This window comes from Furipterus horrens, unplaced genomic scaffold (genome assembly GCF_987537825.1).
Source record: "Furipterus horrens unplaced genomic scaffold, mFurHor1.1.pri manual_scaffold_4, whole genome shotgun sequence".
NCBI lineage: Eukaryota > Metazoa > Chordata > Mammalia > Chiroptera > Furipteridae > Furipterus > Furipterus horrens.
Genome location: NW_028327174.1, coordinates 121,422,699 through 121,439,231, shown reverse-complemented (window position 1 = coordinate 121,439,231; position 16,533 = coordinate 121,422,699). Strand labels below are relative to the sequence as shown.

Below are 16,533 nucleotides of genomic sequence, written 5' to 3'. Positions count from 1 at the left end.
AGATCCTTCTCGAGGCCCCCTCCCTTCAGTCTTCCTCCTTCGGGCTCAGCCTAGGGTGGGGTGGGGTGGGGGGCGGCGGGCTGCGCTGGGCGGGGCGGCCAGGCGGGGCGGGGCAGTGACGCGAAGCCGGCTGTGCTAGAGGCACAGCGGCGCGGGGCGGGGGCGCAGTCCCGGGTCCGACCGGCCGAGCCCCGCGCGCCCCGCCCGCGCCCTGCGCCTCCGCCCGGCCGGCGGGGGAGGGGGCATGAGCCGGCACCCGCGCGACGCCGGGAGCTGCGGGCCGGCCTAGAGCCCCTCGCGGGCCCTGCGCCCGAGCCACCGCTGCTGCTGAGCTGCGGGCGCCGAGATGCAGCGGCCAGGGGAGCCGGGCGCTGCGCGCTTCGGACCGCCCGAGGGCTGCGTCGATCACAGGCCGCACCGCTACCGCAGCTTCATGATAGAGGAGATCCTCACTGAGCCACCAGGGCCCAAGGGCACCGCACCCGCCGCCGCCGCTGCCGCCGCCGCGGGCGAGCTGCTCAAGTTCGGAGTGCAGGCGCTGTTGGCCGCAAGGCCCTTCCACAGCCACCTGGGTACGTGCGGGGCCTGGGGTGCCGGCGCCTGGAAGGGAGGGAGGGAGCAAGCCGCGCCGTCGCGAGGACGCAGCTCTGGGCGCGTGGACTCTGGGTTGTTCCCTCGGCTCCCGGCCACGAAGCTGAGAAGCAGGCCTCGTGCCCCGGCCGGGCTGGCGGGAAGGGTGCTCGATCTCTCCTTCGCTGCTGCCCTGCGGCCTCCAGCCCGCGGACCGAGCGCATATTCCCAACGCGGGCGTAGGTCCAGACTGTTTATCTCAGGCTGCGGGTCAAAGCGACCCCAGGCCGCGGGCGCGTGGGCATTCGCCGCAAAAGACTGGCCGGGAGTGGCCAGGATTGCCTAGTATTGCCCTAGGCGGGGAAGCCGGACCTCGGGGAAGAGGCCTGCATCTCCGAGTGCTGTGCAGGGAGCTGACACAGGCCCGAAGCCTCCCGGAGCCCTTAGTCTCGGGTGGGCGACAAACTGGCCTCTACTACAGCACCGACATCCCTTATCCTTGCCTGGGGACTAGAGGCCTGATCGTGAGCCGCTGCCCGACTGGCCCTTCCACTTCCAGATCTGCTGCGACTCCGTGGAGCTTGAGCTGCCCACTGGGGCCTTTTCTGATTCCCCGAATTCTCTTCCTTCCTTCGTGGGGCCTGCCTTGTTCAGCTAGTGCCCTCTCTACCGCGCCCCGCTTTCTTCTGGCCTTTCCCCAGTTCTCTGCGTCCTACATTCACCTCTCTTGGCTTCTCCTGGTGGAGCGGGTTTGCCTTCCCTCTCCCACCTTCCCTTTGGCTCCCTCCTTACACTTACTGTTGAACCTCGGCCAGCCCTCGCTGACTCCATGGGACAGCACCTGCCCACAGTGAGATGACTGTGGGGAAGGTAGGCCTCTATGTTTTAGCGGGACCCCAGCCCTGCCAGCTATCTGACTGGGCCCCGGTTACCATCCAGCCTGTGCTCTGCCCTCCCATGGGGTAGTAGGGACAGTTTGTTCGTTTTAAGTCCAACCTTGTTGCAACCTCACCGCTGCGTGTTTCATCTAGCTGCACAGTGGTTAATAATTCGTTTGAAGCGGGCAAAAAAAATCTTTTACGACTAATGAAAATGGAAACATCTTTATGGGGTAGAAACTAAACAGAGAAAACAGGAAGAACGATTTTGGGATTCCTGGGGTGTTTTGACATTTTTGGGAAGGGCTCAAACCTACCACTGCTGTGGACCCACTGCTTGTTGTGCCCACTGCTTCTTGTTGTAGACCTACTCACTCAGTCGATATCCTTTTCCTGAACACAGCAATGCCGATTTGATTGGGCAAAATGCCCATCTTTCTATCTCACTAACTTTTCTTTTTGGTTTCCATTTTTCATGAAACACACTCCGTGCACCTCGGAGCTTTGAACTTGTTTATTGAGAATCCTGAAATCCCAAAGGCCACTTAGGCCAGAGGAACACTAGGGCAGAGTCGGGAGTGGGGGAGGTCCCCATTCTCAGACCAGGGAGACATTGGCACTGGAGTGGGAAACTCTTAAGCGTGGCTTAAATCTCAGGCTTCGTGGCTAGGCAGGAGGATTTTGTGCTGGGTGGCACTGGCCAGACGCTAGCCCTCGGTGGGCGGCAGGGGATGCCGAGAGTGTCTCCCTGAGGAGGAGCAGAGCTTGAGATCATCTGGCTCCCTATTCTCTTCTCACAGCGGTGTTGAAGGCGGAGCAGGCGGCGGTGTTTAAGTTCCCGCTGGCACCACTCGGCTGTTCCGGACTGGGCTCAGCGCTGCTGGCCGCTGGGCCTGGGCTACCCAGCGTTGCAGGCGCGCCACACCTGCCTCTGGAGCTGCAGCTTCGTGGGAAGCTGGAGGCGCCTGGCACTGGAGAGCCAGGCACCAAAGCCAAGAAGGGGCGTCGGAGCCGCACCGTATTCACCGAGCTGCAGCTGATGGGCCTAGAGAAACGCTTTGAGAAGCAGAAGTACCTCTCCACGCCCGACAGGTAGCACGGGGCTAGGCCTAGCTCAGCAGGCAGTTTGAGGGGGGAGGGGCGCGCTGCTTGCCCTGCTGAGGATGCACCCTGCTTTTTCCAGAATAGATCTCGCTGAGTCCCTGGGCCTGAGCCAGTTGCAGGTGAAGACTTGGTACCAAAATCGGAGGATGAAGTGGAAGAAAATAGTGAGTGTTGGGTAGCTTCTTTGCTTTCTATCTCAGTTGCAGCCAGGCCCCTGGGCTCTTCAAGAGCTGCCCCCTCCCACAACCCTTGGCGCCTGGTGCCCAAAGGGGCCCTCTCTGCTCTCTCTGTCTCTCTGGGTACCCTCGCTCAGCCCATATTTCTTTGTGGCCCGCTGCAACCTCTGATTCCTGGCAGTCTGGAAACCCTGGCCCGGCTTCTGGTCACTTTTCCCCAGCTGCGTTCAAATGGCCGCCATTTCCCTGGTTTAGGCATGGCCTTTTGGGCCCTTCAGGCTTTGCCCAGCACAGGGTGTGAGATACCCTGTCCCAGCTCACCAGTGTCGGCATCCCCACGCAGGTGTTGCAGGGTGGCGGCCTGGAATCCCCCACCAAGCCCAAAGGGCGGCCCAAGAAGAACTCCATCCCCACCAGCGAACAGCTCACTGAACAGGAACGAGTCAAAGATGTGGAGAAGCCGACGGAGGCGCTGGGTGAGGCCAGCGACCAGGGCCGCGAGGATTGATCGTGCAGTCCCAGACCCCCTGGGCAGCCGTGGCCGCCCTCAGCCCGTGAGAAGCCGTGAGCCAGCCCTTCTGCCTCCATGCTCTCTGCTTTGTAAACGTTTTATTATTACCTTGAACGCGAACAGTTAGGGGCCAAACAAGGACACAGACCCTGAAGCCAAACCCAGGCCCCAGCGCGCCCCTGACTCTAGCCTGGAGACTCACCCCAGCGGCAGCGAGTTGCCACTGCCCAGAGCTCCGAGCACCAGGCACTCCATGTGCATTCTCACCCTGCTCCTTACTGCACCCCACCCGCCTTGAAAGTCCTTCAGCCCGGATGCTGCCAGCACACACCAGCTTCCAAGTGTCTGGGACCCTGTGGCCGCGCAGGCCACCACAGTCGGCCGGAGATTGCTTACGGACAAGCTGGCAGCTCAGCCCTGAGGCGGGGTCTTTGACTTTGTTGGGACCCCTACCCCTCTCTTGCGAAGATGGTGATTTTTCCCCCCAATAAATATTTCATGACACAACGGATCTAAAAGAGGGGTTTCTGAATAGGTGCGGGGGTGGGGTGGAGTTAAGAGAGATACACAGTGGCTTCTGAAATATCCTTTCTTGAGCTACATGGAATCGACCCCTGGGCCCACGCTGAGCATGGCTGGGGCTGGGGCTGCAGGATCCTCAGAATCATTTCCACTCTGGGCTGCGGGGCTAGTCTGAACTGCTCAGCCCAGGGCGCGCAGGCATAGCAGCCATAGTTTACATGGGTCGGTCAAAAAAAGCAGGAGCCCCAGGCCGCCTCGGGGTTCACTCAGGAAGTGGCCAGGGATTGATAGCTGCCTCCAGTTGTTAATTCGATCTCCTAAGACCTTGAGGATCGATTTTGATGGTCCCGGCCAGCCCTTCCTGAGGCCAATGGGGGCTGAGGACTGGAGATCCTCATAGAGGCCCCCACCAGTGGCAGCTCCCACCCAGAAGCAACAGCCTCTGAGTTTTCACATTCTCCAAAGCATACACAGGGCAGCGGTGCCTGGCGGGTGAGCTTGGGACGACAGCGAGGGTGCCTGACTAGAGCTGAGGACTGTGAGCTGCCGAGCATGCTGGGATGCCCTTTCCAGGGGCACGGCTTGGTTGCGTGTGCCCGTGGGCGCTCTCTCCTCCCAGGGAGGCTTCAGATACCTTCTCTCGGGTCTAAGCTGGACGGGGGCTCATGTGTGGGTTCTGGTCCTTGCTCTTTCTACCAAGACAATAGCCACAGTATAGGGTTGGGAGATGACCACTTTGCTGATTAAAGCAAGGGGAGGGAAAAAACAAGGCTGGGGGAGATACCACGGCAATTCGGCCCTGTGAATTTCCAAGCAGGGTAAGGATTCGAAACCAGATCCTTGCAAGTGCAAATACTTGGGAAAGAGGAACAGCATACTCAGAGGCAGGTTTTGCATTTCGGAGTGTGAGAACAACTATCGCCTCTACCTGTGGAGGCCACGGCTTCCTTTTCAAGTGGTGGCTTTACCTACCCTTCCTGAAACATGCACTTGCATTTCTGGTGCCAGAGTACTTCAGGGTTTGATTTTAGACCAGGAGAAATGAAAACCAGCATGCTTCCTGCTGCCCTAGGTCCACTCAATGTAGCAGTGCTCAGTGGGGGGGTCTTCCTGCTCAAGGCCCAGGCTAGCCAAGCAAGACACCATGGCACTTAATCCTCTCCACTGCAAACAGGAGGGAAGGGAAAGACCCAGAAGTTCTGTCTGGGCCAGATCTGGGGTACTGAGATTCCAGCTACAGCACTTGTCAGCCATGCAGAGTTGTAGAAGGAAGAAAAGTCAAAAAGGAGAGAAGAGGGGTTCTGACCTGCATTCCCTGCAGTCCTTCCAGGTCTCAGGTTTTACTAAATTTGAGGAGCGTGACCTTATGCAGATTCCCCCGTGGTTCTCCTGCGTTTACCCCAGGGAACCCCTTCACTGGACTGGACTAATCAGCCACGAAGGAGGAGGGCTTTAAGGGGGGAACCTGTCCAGCGAATCCAGCGACAGAACATAGGGGTCCTAATGTTCCATCGAGTACAGCCTTCTACGCACAGATAGGAAACCTAACGCGGGCACGGATATCGCATCACCAGCTGATCAGTGGGGAAGCAGGGCACCCTACCAGGGGGCCTAGATTCCTGTGCGGGAGGGGGTGGGAGAGGTTTCTGCCACTGCCTGCACCGCTGAGTTCCTTGGTGACAGAGGACAGGGCGATCGCGACAGAACGAACTCTTAAGGCTTCTTTGATGGGACTTCATGAGACTCCACGGATGTTCAGGCCTGCTACCAGGAGAGCGAAGGGGCAGGAGTAAACGATGTGCCACGGATGCCAAGTTCCAGAGCTCAGACCGTAGTCTGCGGGGCTGCAACTCTAGGTACAGGATAGTCTCGAATCCACAGAGGTGAAGCTTTGCGCAGGACCTGAGTGCTACTCGCTCCCGCCACCTCACTGGCCACCCCAGTCACCAGTGCAGAGGGCCTTATCTACGCCAGCCAGCAACCCATCCCCTCAATGCAGGACCCAGGTTTAGGGAAGAGAAGGTCTCCTTGCCCCCTCTCCCCTCCTCCCAAGGCTCACATCTCTTCTCCTGCCCAAGGTCCTGGAAAACGAAACCCAGAGACGGCTCCAGTAAGTGAACGAGTTCCCTGCAGCACCTCGCCTCCGGAGCCCGAGGGCCAGTGGCCGGCCAGGGAGGGAGTGGGTTTGGACTTCTCGTGAAAGCCCTGGACTTGGGGGGAGTGGGAGGGTGTTCGCGGGGTGGTGGTGGCCAGGGCCCTCCCGACCTTAAGAGCCCTGGCGGCCAGAGTGCTGAGCACCTGGATTAGCCTGGCTGCAGCGCCCTGAACACGCGGGAAGTTTATGTTTGCGGGAGGGTGGGGGAGGGCCGAGATTTTAGGGGAGGGTTGACTGAAAGGCTGGGATGGGAGACTTGCATCCCAACCCTGTGCCCCAGAACCTGACCAAGTTGTTGGAAGTGGGAGCCTAGCTCTGGTGCCGTTCAGCTCAAGCCAGAGCTCGGCAAAGTTTGGAGACAGGCAGGCAGGAAGCAGTGAGCCTGGGATCTGAAGTCCATCTCAGAGTCACCGACTTACGGTTGATTCTCTGTGGAGTGGGCACCGCCAGAATGTGACAGGCGCAGCCAAATGCAGGGATTCTCATCCCTTCCCCTGTCTACCTTCTCTGTTAAAAATAGAGGTTACTCTGGTTTACTCCCTTCACCTGTTTTGGATTCTCCTGGAGGGTCAATGGTGGGAACCCATAAGGTGAAAGGAGAGAAATGTGGCCCCAGGCTACATTAACAGCATCTCCGGGCGGTGGAGGGAGCTCTCTTGCTGTATCTATGAAAACACCGAGGCAGCTCCAGCCTCTCAACCTGACACCTTCCCAGAGCGCCAGGTTCTGAGGAGAGACTTGGCACCTCTGTCTTTCGTTTGCCCTGCTGCTGACTTTGTTTCTGCACTGGAGGAGGAACCCCTGATCCAAAGTGACATCCTTGATTGAGTTCCCTTGTCCAGAGAGGGGACCAATTGAACCCCCAGCCTCTGCCCTCAAGGCCTCTCCATGCTCAGGTTTCCAGGGGCCAAAGCCAGGCTAAGGAGGACCAGACACCCACCAGCTCTCCAGCTCAGCCTGGCCCAGGCTTTGAGAGCTGAAGGAGACATCTCAAACCACCTCTCTGGCCCCACTTTAAGGGTGTGAGGGAGCTACAGATCCTTACTCCCTGCTGTTGGGCAGGCCAGGAAGGTGACTGTAGTGAGAAGGCCTCCCGCACTAAGTCAGGTTGGCTCTGGGCCAAGCTCTCCATTGCCCTAGTCCCTGGGCCACTCCACACTCATCGGGCAGAAGAAAGTGAATCCACCTTCTGTTTGAAGTAAGGCCTGTTGGTTCTGACCTGTCAGGACCTTCCATTCTGACCCCTCCCTGACTTTGCAATGAGGCTCCCACTTGTGTGACTTCAAAAGTTCCATTTGTCCTGGTTCTCACACTGTATCACTGAGTATCAACCGCTTTAAGACAGCATCTTCCGATTTCTCAAATCTAGGTTCATATGGCAGTTGGTAAGGGAGGTCGCAGGCGTTGTGGGCCCTGTGGCTGCAGCATGTGACTGTCCCTGAGGCAGGTGTTCTAGGCTGGACAAAGGTGGTCCTTTGTCACTCAGGCATCACGCCTAGATGGAGAAAGGCAAGAAGTCTGTAAGGAAGAGAGGATCTTCCTCTAGGTGCAGACAAACAAGGGGCAGCAGCATGGAGGGAACTTGGCTGGCTCCCCTGTGAGGCAATGGCCAGCTGAGATGGGGCTGTGGGATGCTGGAGGAGACACTTTCAGAGGCAACTCTGACATCTAGGAAGTTTTAAGAATACCTTAACCCACTGATTTCCCTGATAGTTTCCTTTTTATGTAAACTGAGCAATCATCTGTGTGATAAAAACCTATGGCTTAATAGACTGGAAAGAGAGATAAGCATTGGGTCAGGGCTACATTGGCAATGTTTTTAATTTTTTTCTTTTTTGTGCTTGAAGAAATAATGATGTCTGACATCAGTGACATCACACTCTCTGATATCAATCAAACACTGGGGCCATTCATTCACTTAACAAACACTTACTGAATGTGGCAGGCAGTTCACAGTGCTGGGACATAGTCCCTGTCTCCCCTCCTTGATCCAGTGAGAGCCAGTAAGGTAGGTGCCCTTCTCCCATTTCCCAGATGAAAATAAAACTCAGAGATGTTAGGCAATTTGCCTAGGGACACACAACTATTAATGGCAGTATTTGGGTCTGACTTCAGCTCTATGGGTCTCCACTGTCCCTCATCCAACAGCCTCAATGTTCAGTTTGGGTGTGGGGTCCCAGGTATCTCAGGGTCCCTGACGGCTTCTGCCTGCTGGGAATTCATTTGTTCGCCAAGTACTTATTAAATACCTGCTTTGTGCCAGACACTGTGTCAGGCGTGGGGGACAGAGCCTCTGACCGAAGGAGCTCATGCTGGAAGTGAAGAGGCTTAGATAAATGGCAAAAAAGCCACAATTAAATTCAAATGTTGATTTCAGAAATTGACAAATGCCACATAGAAAATAAAGTAGGTGATAGACAGTGAGTGAGAGCTTTAGTCAGGGTGGTCAGAAAGTCTTTTAGGAACTGACCTTTCAATTGAGACCTGAATGACAAAAATGTGTGCCAGGTAGTTGGCAAAGCATATGCAAAGGCCCCGAGGCAGTGTGTTAGGAGCTTGCCTTAAAGGCAGGGGAGGGAGTTTAGAGTGAAGGGAGCAGTGTGAAGAGACGGGCAAGGGTAGTGGGTGAAGAGGTGAGGCAGTGGGCCTAGGCACTCCATGGAAGGCAGTGGGGACGAGGCTGCATCCTGGATCCAGAGGCAGACACCTCCACCAGCCCAGCCCCTCTGAACTTGGTGTGCACTACCAGAGCCGGCAGCTCCGCCTCCAACAGGCAATTTGCTCTTTTCCCCCTTTTCATAAGGATGCAATTTTCTGCGTGCTTTAAGGACATTAGAAGTGTGTTTGACTGACGAGCCATGCGAAACACATTAGCGAGGCCCAAGATACTGGAGGCAGTGCCTGCTGGGGAAGTGCAGGTGGAGGTGGAACAGGCCCTGGGGATCATGGGGCCTGGGTGGGGGTGGCTGTGAGTTGGGGGTTAGAAAGACAGAGACCCAGAGAGAGGAGAGACAGAAAAGGGGGGGGGCAAAGAGAGGTATGAGGGGCTGGAGTCTGCAGAGGTGAAGAAATGGAGAGGGAGGGGAAATGAGAGAGACAGAAGTGAAAGGGGCTCGAAGGAGAGGAAGGCAGAGAAATGCAGGGCTGGAGGGAAGTGACCTTCAGACTACCATGTGACAATGGGCATGGGTGAGTGTTGCCTGGTAGATGGTGGGGAGAATGGAAGCAGTCTAGGGTGCCTTTGCCCATTGCTCAGTCACTGTTTCAGCCTCTCAGACACCAAGCTCCCTTTTTCCTCAGGACCCTTGTACATTCTATTCCCAGGCCTGTGGTGTCTTTTCCTGTGCTCTCCTGCTGTGCTGCCCGTCCTCTTTCTCCATCCTGGGCTACCACATCATTTCCACAACTGCCTGCTTTCACTGCTTTTGCCTTTCTGCTGGCACTCATTTCTGCTTATGATGTCCTGTGCATTTGTCTCAGGTCTGTCTTGGGGCATGGCTGTCTTGGTTCTGGCCAGCCTGAAGCCCCCAGCAGCAGCTCCTCTCCATATGGCATTCTCCTTTGCAACAAAGAACACTTGCCTTGCAGACTCCTGGCTTCTGCTGAGTGCGATGCCTATTGCAAATGCTCAGAAAACTCCCAGAGCTGGAAGGATACCTGGCTGTGTTCTGTTCTTTTCTTCTTGGTCTGTGCAGGGTTCTTCCTTCCTGAATTAACAGAGGCTGTGTGTAGGCGCTGTGGGGTCTGTAGGGGTTTGGGCTGGTCCTGGAGCCAGGCACCTTCCAGGGTGCCTCATGGGGTTGTAGTCTCCAGTCTTTTTTCTCTTTCATACTATTTATAGTACTTTTTTTTAGAGGCGGGAGAGGGTGCGGGGGTACAGGGAGATAGAAAGAGAGAAACATCAATTGTTTACCTCCTGTATGTACCCTGACTGGGGATTGGACCCACAGCCTAGGTATGTGCCCTGATTGGGGATCAAACCAGTGACATTTTACTGTACAGAACAATGCTCCAACTAACTGAGCCACACCATCAGGGCAATCCCCCCATCTTGGAGCCCTACCACAACCCAGGACCTTCCCTGAGATTGTAAGTGTGCCAACAGCAGCTCCACCATTTATGGAGCATAAACGCCAGGTACTGACTGCCTTGGTTAATCCTCATCAGTTTACTGCCGAGTCCATTTGTTAGATGAGGAAACTAAAGCACAGAAAAGGGGTGACTTACCCATGTTCACACAAGTGAAGCTGAGGTATAAATTCAGGCCATAGCAACTTCCTGTGCCAGCTCTGTATCCTCAAGCCTGATCAGATTCCCACAAAGTAGGTAGGAATAACAGGGGTAGATTGGTTTAGTGGTTAAGATCCTGGGTTCTAAGCTAGGCTGCCTGAGGTTCAAATCCTAGCTTCATCATTCATTAGCTGTATGACCTTGGGCTAGTTGCTTGTCCACTTTGTGCCTCAGTTACCCTCTCTTTAAATTAAGGGCTACTAACAAAAATATCACAACGTCTTTGCGATTCCTGACTACTTAGCCAGCAGGATTTCCTCACAAGGATTTTTAGTTAGTGTGATTTGCCATCATGTGCAATTTTTAAAGAGGTCATTAGCTGATGGATCCCTGGCCATGTCTCCCACTGATATGGCTTCCCTGGGAGGGCAAAACCCTGCCTATCCTGCCATCCTTGCCCCATCATTTCTGGACATGCCTGGGTCACATGGTGACTGCACAAGAAACATCTGTGGGCCTCAAGAATGGAAACCATTAGAGGCAGGGAGGTCCTGGGTCAACATCCCACACACACCTATGTGCTAAAGATGTGTATGGAGATATCCTATGACAATGGCCTGACCTTCTCTCCAACAGGCTCTAGAATGAAGTTCCCCCTTCTAGGGCCTTGTGGTGGTAAACTGAGGGAGGGACAGTATGTCTGGTGGGTCTTTGTCAGCCTGGGTGTAGGCCTGGAAAGAGCTCCACTCACTGAGGCATGGGGCTCAGGGCTGTGTCACTTATATCTTGCTCTTCAGCAACACCTGTCCTGGCCCAGCACCCCACCTCCCAAGCTACCTGGTCACCCTCTCCTGTCATCATCCCTCTGCCTCACATTTCCTGTCTCATCCTGTGCGTTGCCCCAAGTCCAGACCTTCTTACCATCCAGAACAGTGGCCCACACCCTTGCCTATGGCATCATTTCTGCCCTTCTTTTGTTGGCCAACCTTATATACTTTTCAGGCACAGCATCTCCAGGGGTTCTTCTGATTTAGTCCCTGTCTAGGTTGGGCATCTCAAGATGCTTTCATGTCCATTGAGCTTGCCCCGAACCCAGGCACTCATGCACATCCTCTCCGGGTTGTGGGCAGACAGTGTCAGGCCTGCAGTGAATGAATGAATGAATGATGATCCAGGAATCACATCTACCTGTAAGTGCTGGCTTCCCATTGGCTGAGAGCTTCTGCTACAAAGGCCACCCTTGCAGCGAGTCACACCCCATGCCCCCAATGAGCAACCCCCAACCAGTGGCTGCCAAGGAGTAGGTGGGCAAACACAGCCCCTCACCCCCAATTGCTCCTGAGGGGAACTTGCTGGATACCACACCCTTTGTCTGCTGTGTGGTGCTTTGCCCTCTGTAATGAGTGTATGGGGTGAAGTCCATGAGGGCCATCTGGAGAAGTAGCAATAGAGCAGCTCCACTCACAGCTCTAAGTTATTGGGTATCTGGCAGGATTGTATTTAAACAAGGGAATAGCTGCTAAATGAGGTTTAAGATTGTTGGACAAAGTGGATATTTTCTGAGGACCCCTCCCAACTCACAGCTGCTGGAATCCTCTGGAGCCATGTGTCCACCTTCAAGCAACTGCTGAATTTGCTTCGACTGTCCAGTAGCCACCCTCATTTGTGAAAAGAAGGAGGAGAGGGAGGGGGTGGAGGAGGGGGAGGAAGGAAGGAAGCAGAGGACAGCGAGAAGAAAAAGGAAAGCAGAGAAGGACACCAGTGCTGCCCAGATGTTTTGTCTGCGTGATGCCAACTGCTGCTGCTCAGAAAGTTCCGGACACTTGCCTGCACTTCCTGCTTGTCAAGGAGACTTTTAAAGTTGCATGAAACAAATTAGTAGGAGCCCTTCTGAAGAAGGGACAGCATGTTTGTTTGTAGCCATAACCCTGCCCAGTGGCCCAAGCGCAAGCCACGGCGAGTGATGGAGGATGCAAAGCCACACCACAGGGGTCTGTGAGAGAAATCCCAGGTCTGGGTGTTCTGAGCATGTGCCATTCATTCATTTATGCACTCACATGTTCGTTCCCTCTTTTGATCCTGCAACAAAAAGTTACGTATGCCTATGTTTCTACCCATGTTTATGGCAGCATTATTCCAAACAGCCAAAAGGTGGAAACAATCTAGGTAGTCTATCAGTTGATGAATGGATAAACAAAATGTGACCCATACATACAATGGAATATTACTCAGCCTTAAAAATAAATATGCTACAACATGGATTAACCCTGAGGACATTACGCTAAGTGAAATAAACCGGTCACAAAAAGACAAATGCTGTATGATTCCATTTATATAAGGTTCCTAGAGTAGCCAAACACATACAGACAGAAAATAGAATGGTGGTTGCAAGGGGTTGGGCAAGGGGAGAATGGGGAGTTAGTGTTTAATAGGTACAGTTTTCTAAGAGGAAAAGAGTTACAGGGATGGGTCGTGGTGATGGCTCTACAACAATGTGAATGTATTTAATTCCAATGAAATGTACACTTAAAATAGCTAATGATACATTTTATCTTGTGTGTATCTTAAGATACTACCTCACAAAGTATCTTAGCGCAATAAAAATTGTTTAAAAATACATATGTTCTCACTTTATTCACTGAATATTCATAGATACAATACATCCAGTAGTGAGAGTATACCTGGTACCCTCATTTGTGGACTATAAAATATCATTTCCAGGAAAAGAAACCAGGGGTCCACAAAGAAATGGCTGGTCTACATCTGCGGCAGAAAAATGCATAAGATAGAGCCTGGTGCTTCTTGTCATCACTGGCAGCAAGGAAGTGACAAGGACTACTGGGCACACGTGACAAGAATACAGGGGCCAAAAAAAGGTTTCCCATAGCCAAACATGGAATGATTTGACCAATGATAATAACTACAATGGATTGAAACACTTCAACTATTTGAAAAACTGAAGATTTTTTGATACCAAAAAAAAAAAATTCAGTACGCTCATGCACCGCTTAACAACTGGCATACATTCTGAGAAATATGTTGTTGGGCAATTTCATTGTTGGTGAACAACATAGAGTATACTTACACAAGCCTAAATGGTCTAGCCTACTGCACACCTAGTACAACCTGTTGCTAATGGCTACAAGCCTGTATGGGTTGTTACTGTATAAAATAACATGAGCTTAAATTAAGCACAGGAGAAAATGATGCAATCAAGAAACACAGTAAACAGATGTATGAGTCCGCTGCCTGTGCAACATGCTACTGTTTTACAGCAAACAATTTTTTTAAAAGTTGAAAGAGTGCACTCACCAATAACATAGTCACGTATTATCATTATCAAGTGTTATGTACTATATGTAATTATATGTGCTGTCTATAAAACTAGCAGAGCAGTAAGTTTGTTTATACCAGTATCACCACAAACATGTGAGTAATACGTTGCACTATGGCTAAAGCATCACTAGATGATAGGAACGTTTCAACTCCATTGTAGTCTCACTGGACCACTGCCATCTTTGTGGTACGCAGTACATCACTGTGGTTGGATGTAAAGGATGCTAAATGTTATGGACTGAACCTGTTCCTCAACCCCAATTCATATGTTGAATCCCTAACTTCCAAAGTTATGGGTTGGTGAAGAGCAGGGACAGGATGGGGGTTCATTCTGCATGGAGCCCCATGTACTATCCTTTCTCTGAGAGGTTAGCACCCACAAAGAGGAGCTTTCTCCCAATGTCAGCTGCCAGGAATACCTGGGAGGGGTTGAGCTTTGCATCACAGGAGGTGTACAATGTGAAAGGGTTATACATAGGAGGACTGCTGCGGCAGGTGGAGCTATGTCTGAAAGCACCTCTAGCCCTTGGAGTCGGGGTTTGTCTTTGCAGTCCATAAATGAGGAAACTGAAGCTAGATAAATGGATGAGACCCAAGGTGTCATTTCAGGGCCCCCAAACTGCAAGGCCAATCTCTCTGCCGGTGGTGTCTGCGCTGGTGGCTGAAGTGTGGCAAGTGAGGAGGACTCAGGCTCTGACGCGGACATACCATTTACTGCCTGGGTGCAAGCATGCACTCAGTGTCCCTATGTAAGGAATGCTGACCAGCAGGAGGCACACAGAAGAGTGTCCCAGGCCTATTCCTGCTAGTTCTTGTCTGCAGGACAAGCCTCTGTTCACTGCCATCTTCACTACAAAGTGCTGTTTGTGAGTTTTTAAAAAACACACTCCCTCTGCGTGACTCATGCATTTAAAATTATTTTAATATATTTTACACGTTTGTGTATAAATGGGGCCATGTGTTTCTTTTTATTAAAGGCGTCTTATTTAGGCTGGTCATCATATAATCAGGAGGTTCTCCATGAGGCCAGGGTATTTATAAGGACCCAGAATGATAAACAGTGTGGAAGGCAGCTCTGCCACATGGGATTCTGGTGGTGCCTGTGCCCAGTGGTCCTCTCTGGGGTTCTGCAGACCCCAGGGCTTGAGCATGCAGACTGCAGGTCTCTTGATCACAGCAGCATGAGATGCCCACCTGGGGACTTCAGGACCTGTTCCAAGGCCCCAGGGAAAGGACTGGTCAGGTGAGAAATGTCAGGCCCTGGTCTACAGTGACACACTGTGTAGACACATGCGTGGACCAGGCAGCCAGGCCCTGACACCACGGGGCCAGTTTAGCTTGCTGTATTTTTGAGAAGCTGCAAAGAGTCAGGTTAGCACTCCATAGGTGCAAAGATGAATGGGAGCCAGCCCTGTCTCCATCAGTTCGTGTTGGTGGACAGGTGGACAGATGAACGAACACCACCTTCCTTCTTGCTTTCTTTAAAGGCCCTGGGTCTCTCTGACTCCCTGCACACCACTTCTGCTTCAACCCTCTAGCCCTACTGGCCTCTGGGGTCTTTCTCTAGCACCCGCCCCAGGGACTTTGCCTGGGCTGTTCCCTCTTCCAGGAGTGCTGCCCCTCCAGACACTTAAACAGACAGCCAACTCACTCTGCCTCTCAGAAGCTGTCTTCTCCGTAAGGCCCTCTGCCTTCCCACTCTCACATGATAGCTTTCAGCCGAGCACCCCAGCTCACTGCCCCCATTTCCCTGCTCCAGTGTTCTCTCTGTGGGACATATTGTCCATTGTTTTTATTTCCCCTTGTTTATGTCTGTCCCCTTTCTAGAATAAAATCTCCAAGCATGTCTGTCCTCAGCTTTCAGGACAATGCCTGGTACATAGCAGGTGTCTGATAAATATTTGGGGACTGGCTGGATAGATGTGTTGATTGACTGAATCTCATCGTTTGGTGAATATGTTGCCCACATTTTAGTTAAGAACTCCTGGGCCACAAATGTGCACAGGTTCAGCTCAGGTAGAAATTGCCAATAGCTCTCCAGAGCAGCCAATCCCTAGTCCCTGACAACCCCCATCCCTGCAGTCGGCACTGTCAGTCTCCTTCACGCTACCTGTTCTGTGGCTGTCATGGTGGCTTGTTGGGATTTTAATTTTCATCTAGTGCCTTTTCCTAAGTTTGTTGCCATGTGGATATGCTCTTTGTGAAATGCTTATTCAAGAATTCTGTCCAGTTTCTTATGGGGCTACCTGGATAAAACCTCTTGTCACTGCATGGGCTGCAAAGGGAACCTGGTCCCTGTGGGATGACCAGTGCCCGTCATGCTCCCCTCCTTCCTGTCAGCTGGGGGCTGGTTTGTATGGCTAGGCCATTCCTCAGACTGTCCCAGCAAAGGGGCCCCAGAGTTAATAGGGGACAAATAGAAATCTGCCTCTCTGGTTTGCTTTCACCAGGCCTCCTCCATTTGTTCTCTTTTTGCCATTAACTTAATAACAGTTTTTGTCAACACATCATCTTACAAATGTGGTTGAAAAACTCTCTTTTTAGAAATTGTGCCAGGGTCTCCCACCCCACCCTGGCCAGCTGCATCCCTGACACTTTGCTGGAATGCCCAACTGACGCCTTGGTTGGGGGAACTCCTGTTTTCCTTCAGGTTTGATTTAGAGGCTGCCTCAAGCAGTGTGGAGATGCTCTTCAGATGCTGAAGCAGAAGCCTCCTTGGTGCTCTCAGAGGTCATTCTGTTGTACCATTCTTGTCCAATTATCTGTTTCCCCAGCTGATTGGGGACCTAAGAGGGCAGGGCCAGTAGGCCCAGTGCACAGTAGGTGCTCAGTGCATGATATTCGAATGCTGAATGGAACCATGAGTCTGAGCCTTGGAGCAGTGTCCTCGCCCCGTAGCACAGGCTCCAGAGTAAGAGCACTCTGGCCATCACCTCCTCAGCCTCCTGCTTGTCCTACCGGCAGACCTGATCCATCATAGTTTGCCTTATGTTTCTCTTTACAACTGTTTGCTTTTGGAGGGTTTGGTAGATCTCTTAATTTATTTAAAAA

At 52.8% G+C, this 16,533-nt stretch overlaps 1 protein-coding gene across 1 annotated transcript; it reads left to right on the top strand.

The window, feature by feature from the left end:
- The first annotated feature begins 346 nt into the window (after positions 1 to 346).
- BARX1 (BARX homeobox 1) lies at positions 347 to 3,731 on the top strand. The gene is made up of 4 exons (XM_090275762.1): positions 347 to 572; positions 2,249 to 2,540; positions 2,632 to 2,716; positions 3,072 to 3,731. The coding sequence occupies exons 1-4, from the start codon at positions 347 to 349 to the stop codon at positions 3,234 to 3,236; spliced, it is 768 nt and encodes a 255-aa protein (XP_090131888.1). The 3' UTR covers positions 3,237 to 3,731.
- Positions 3,732 to 16,533: the final 12,802 nt, after the last annotated feature.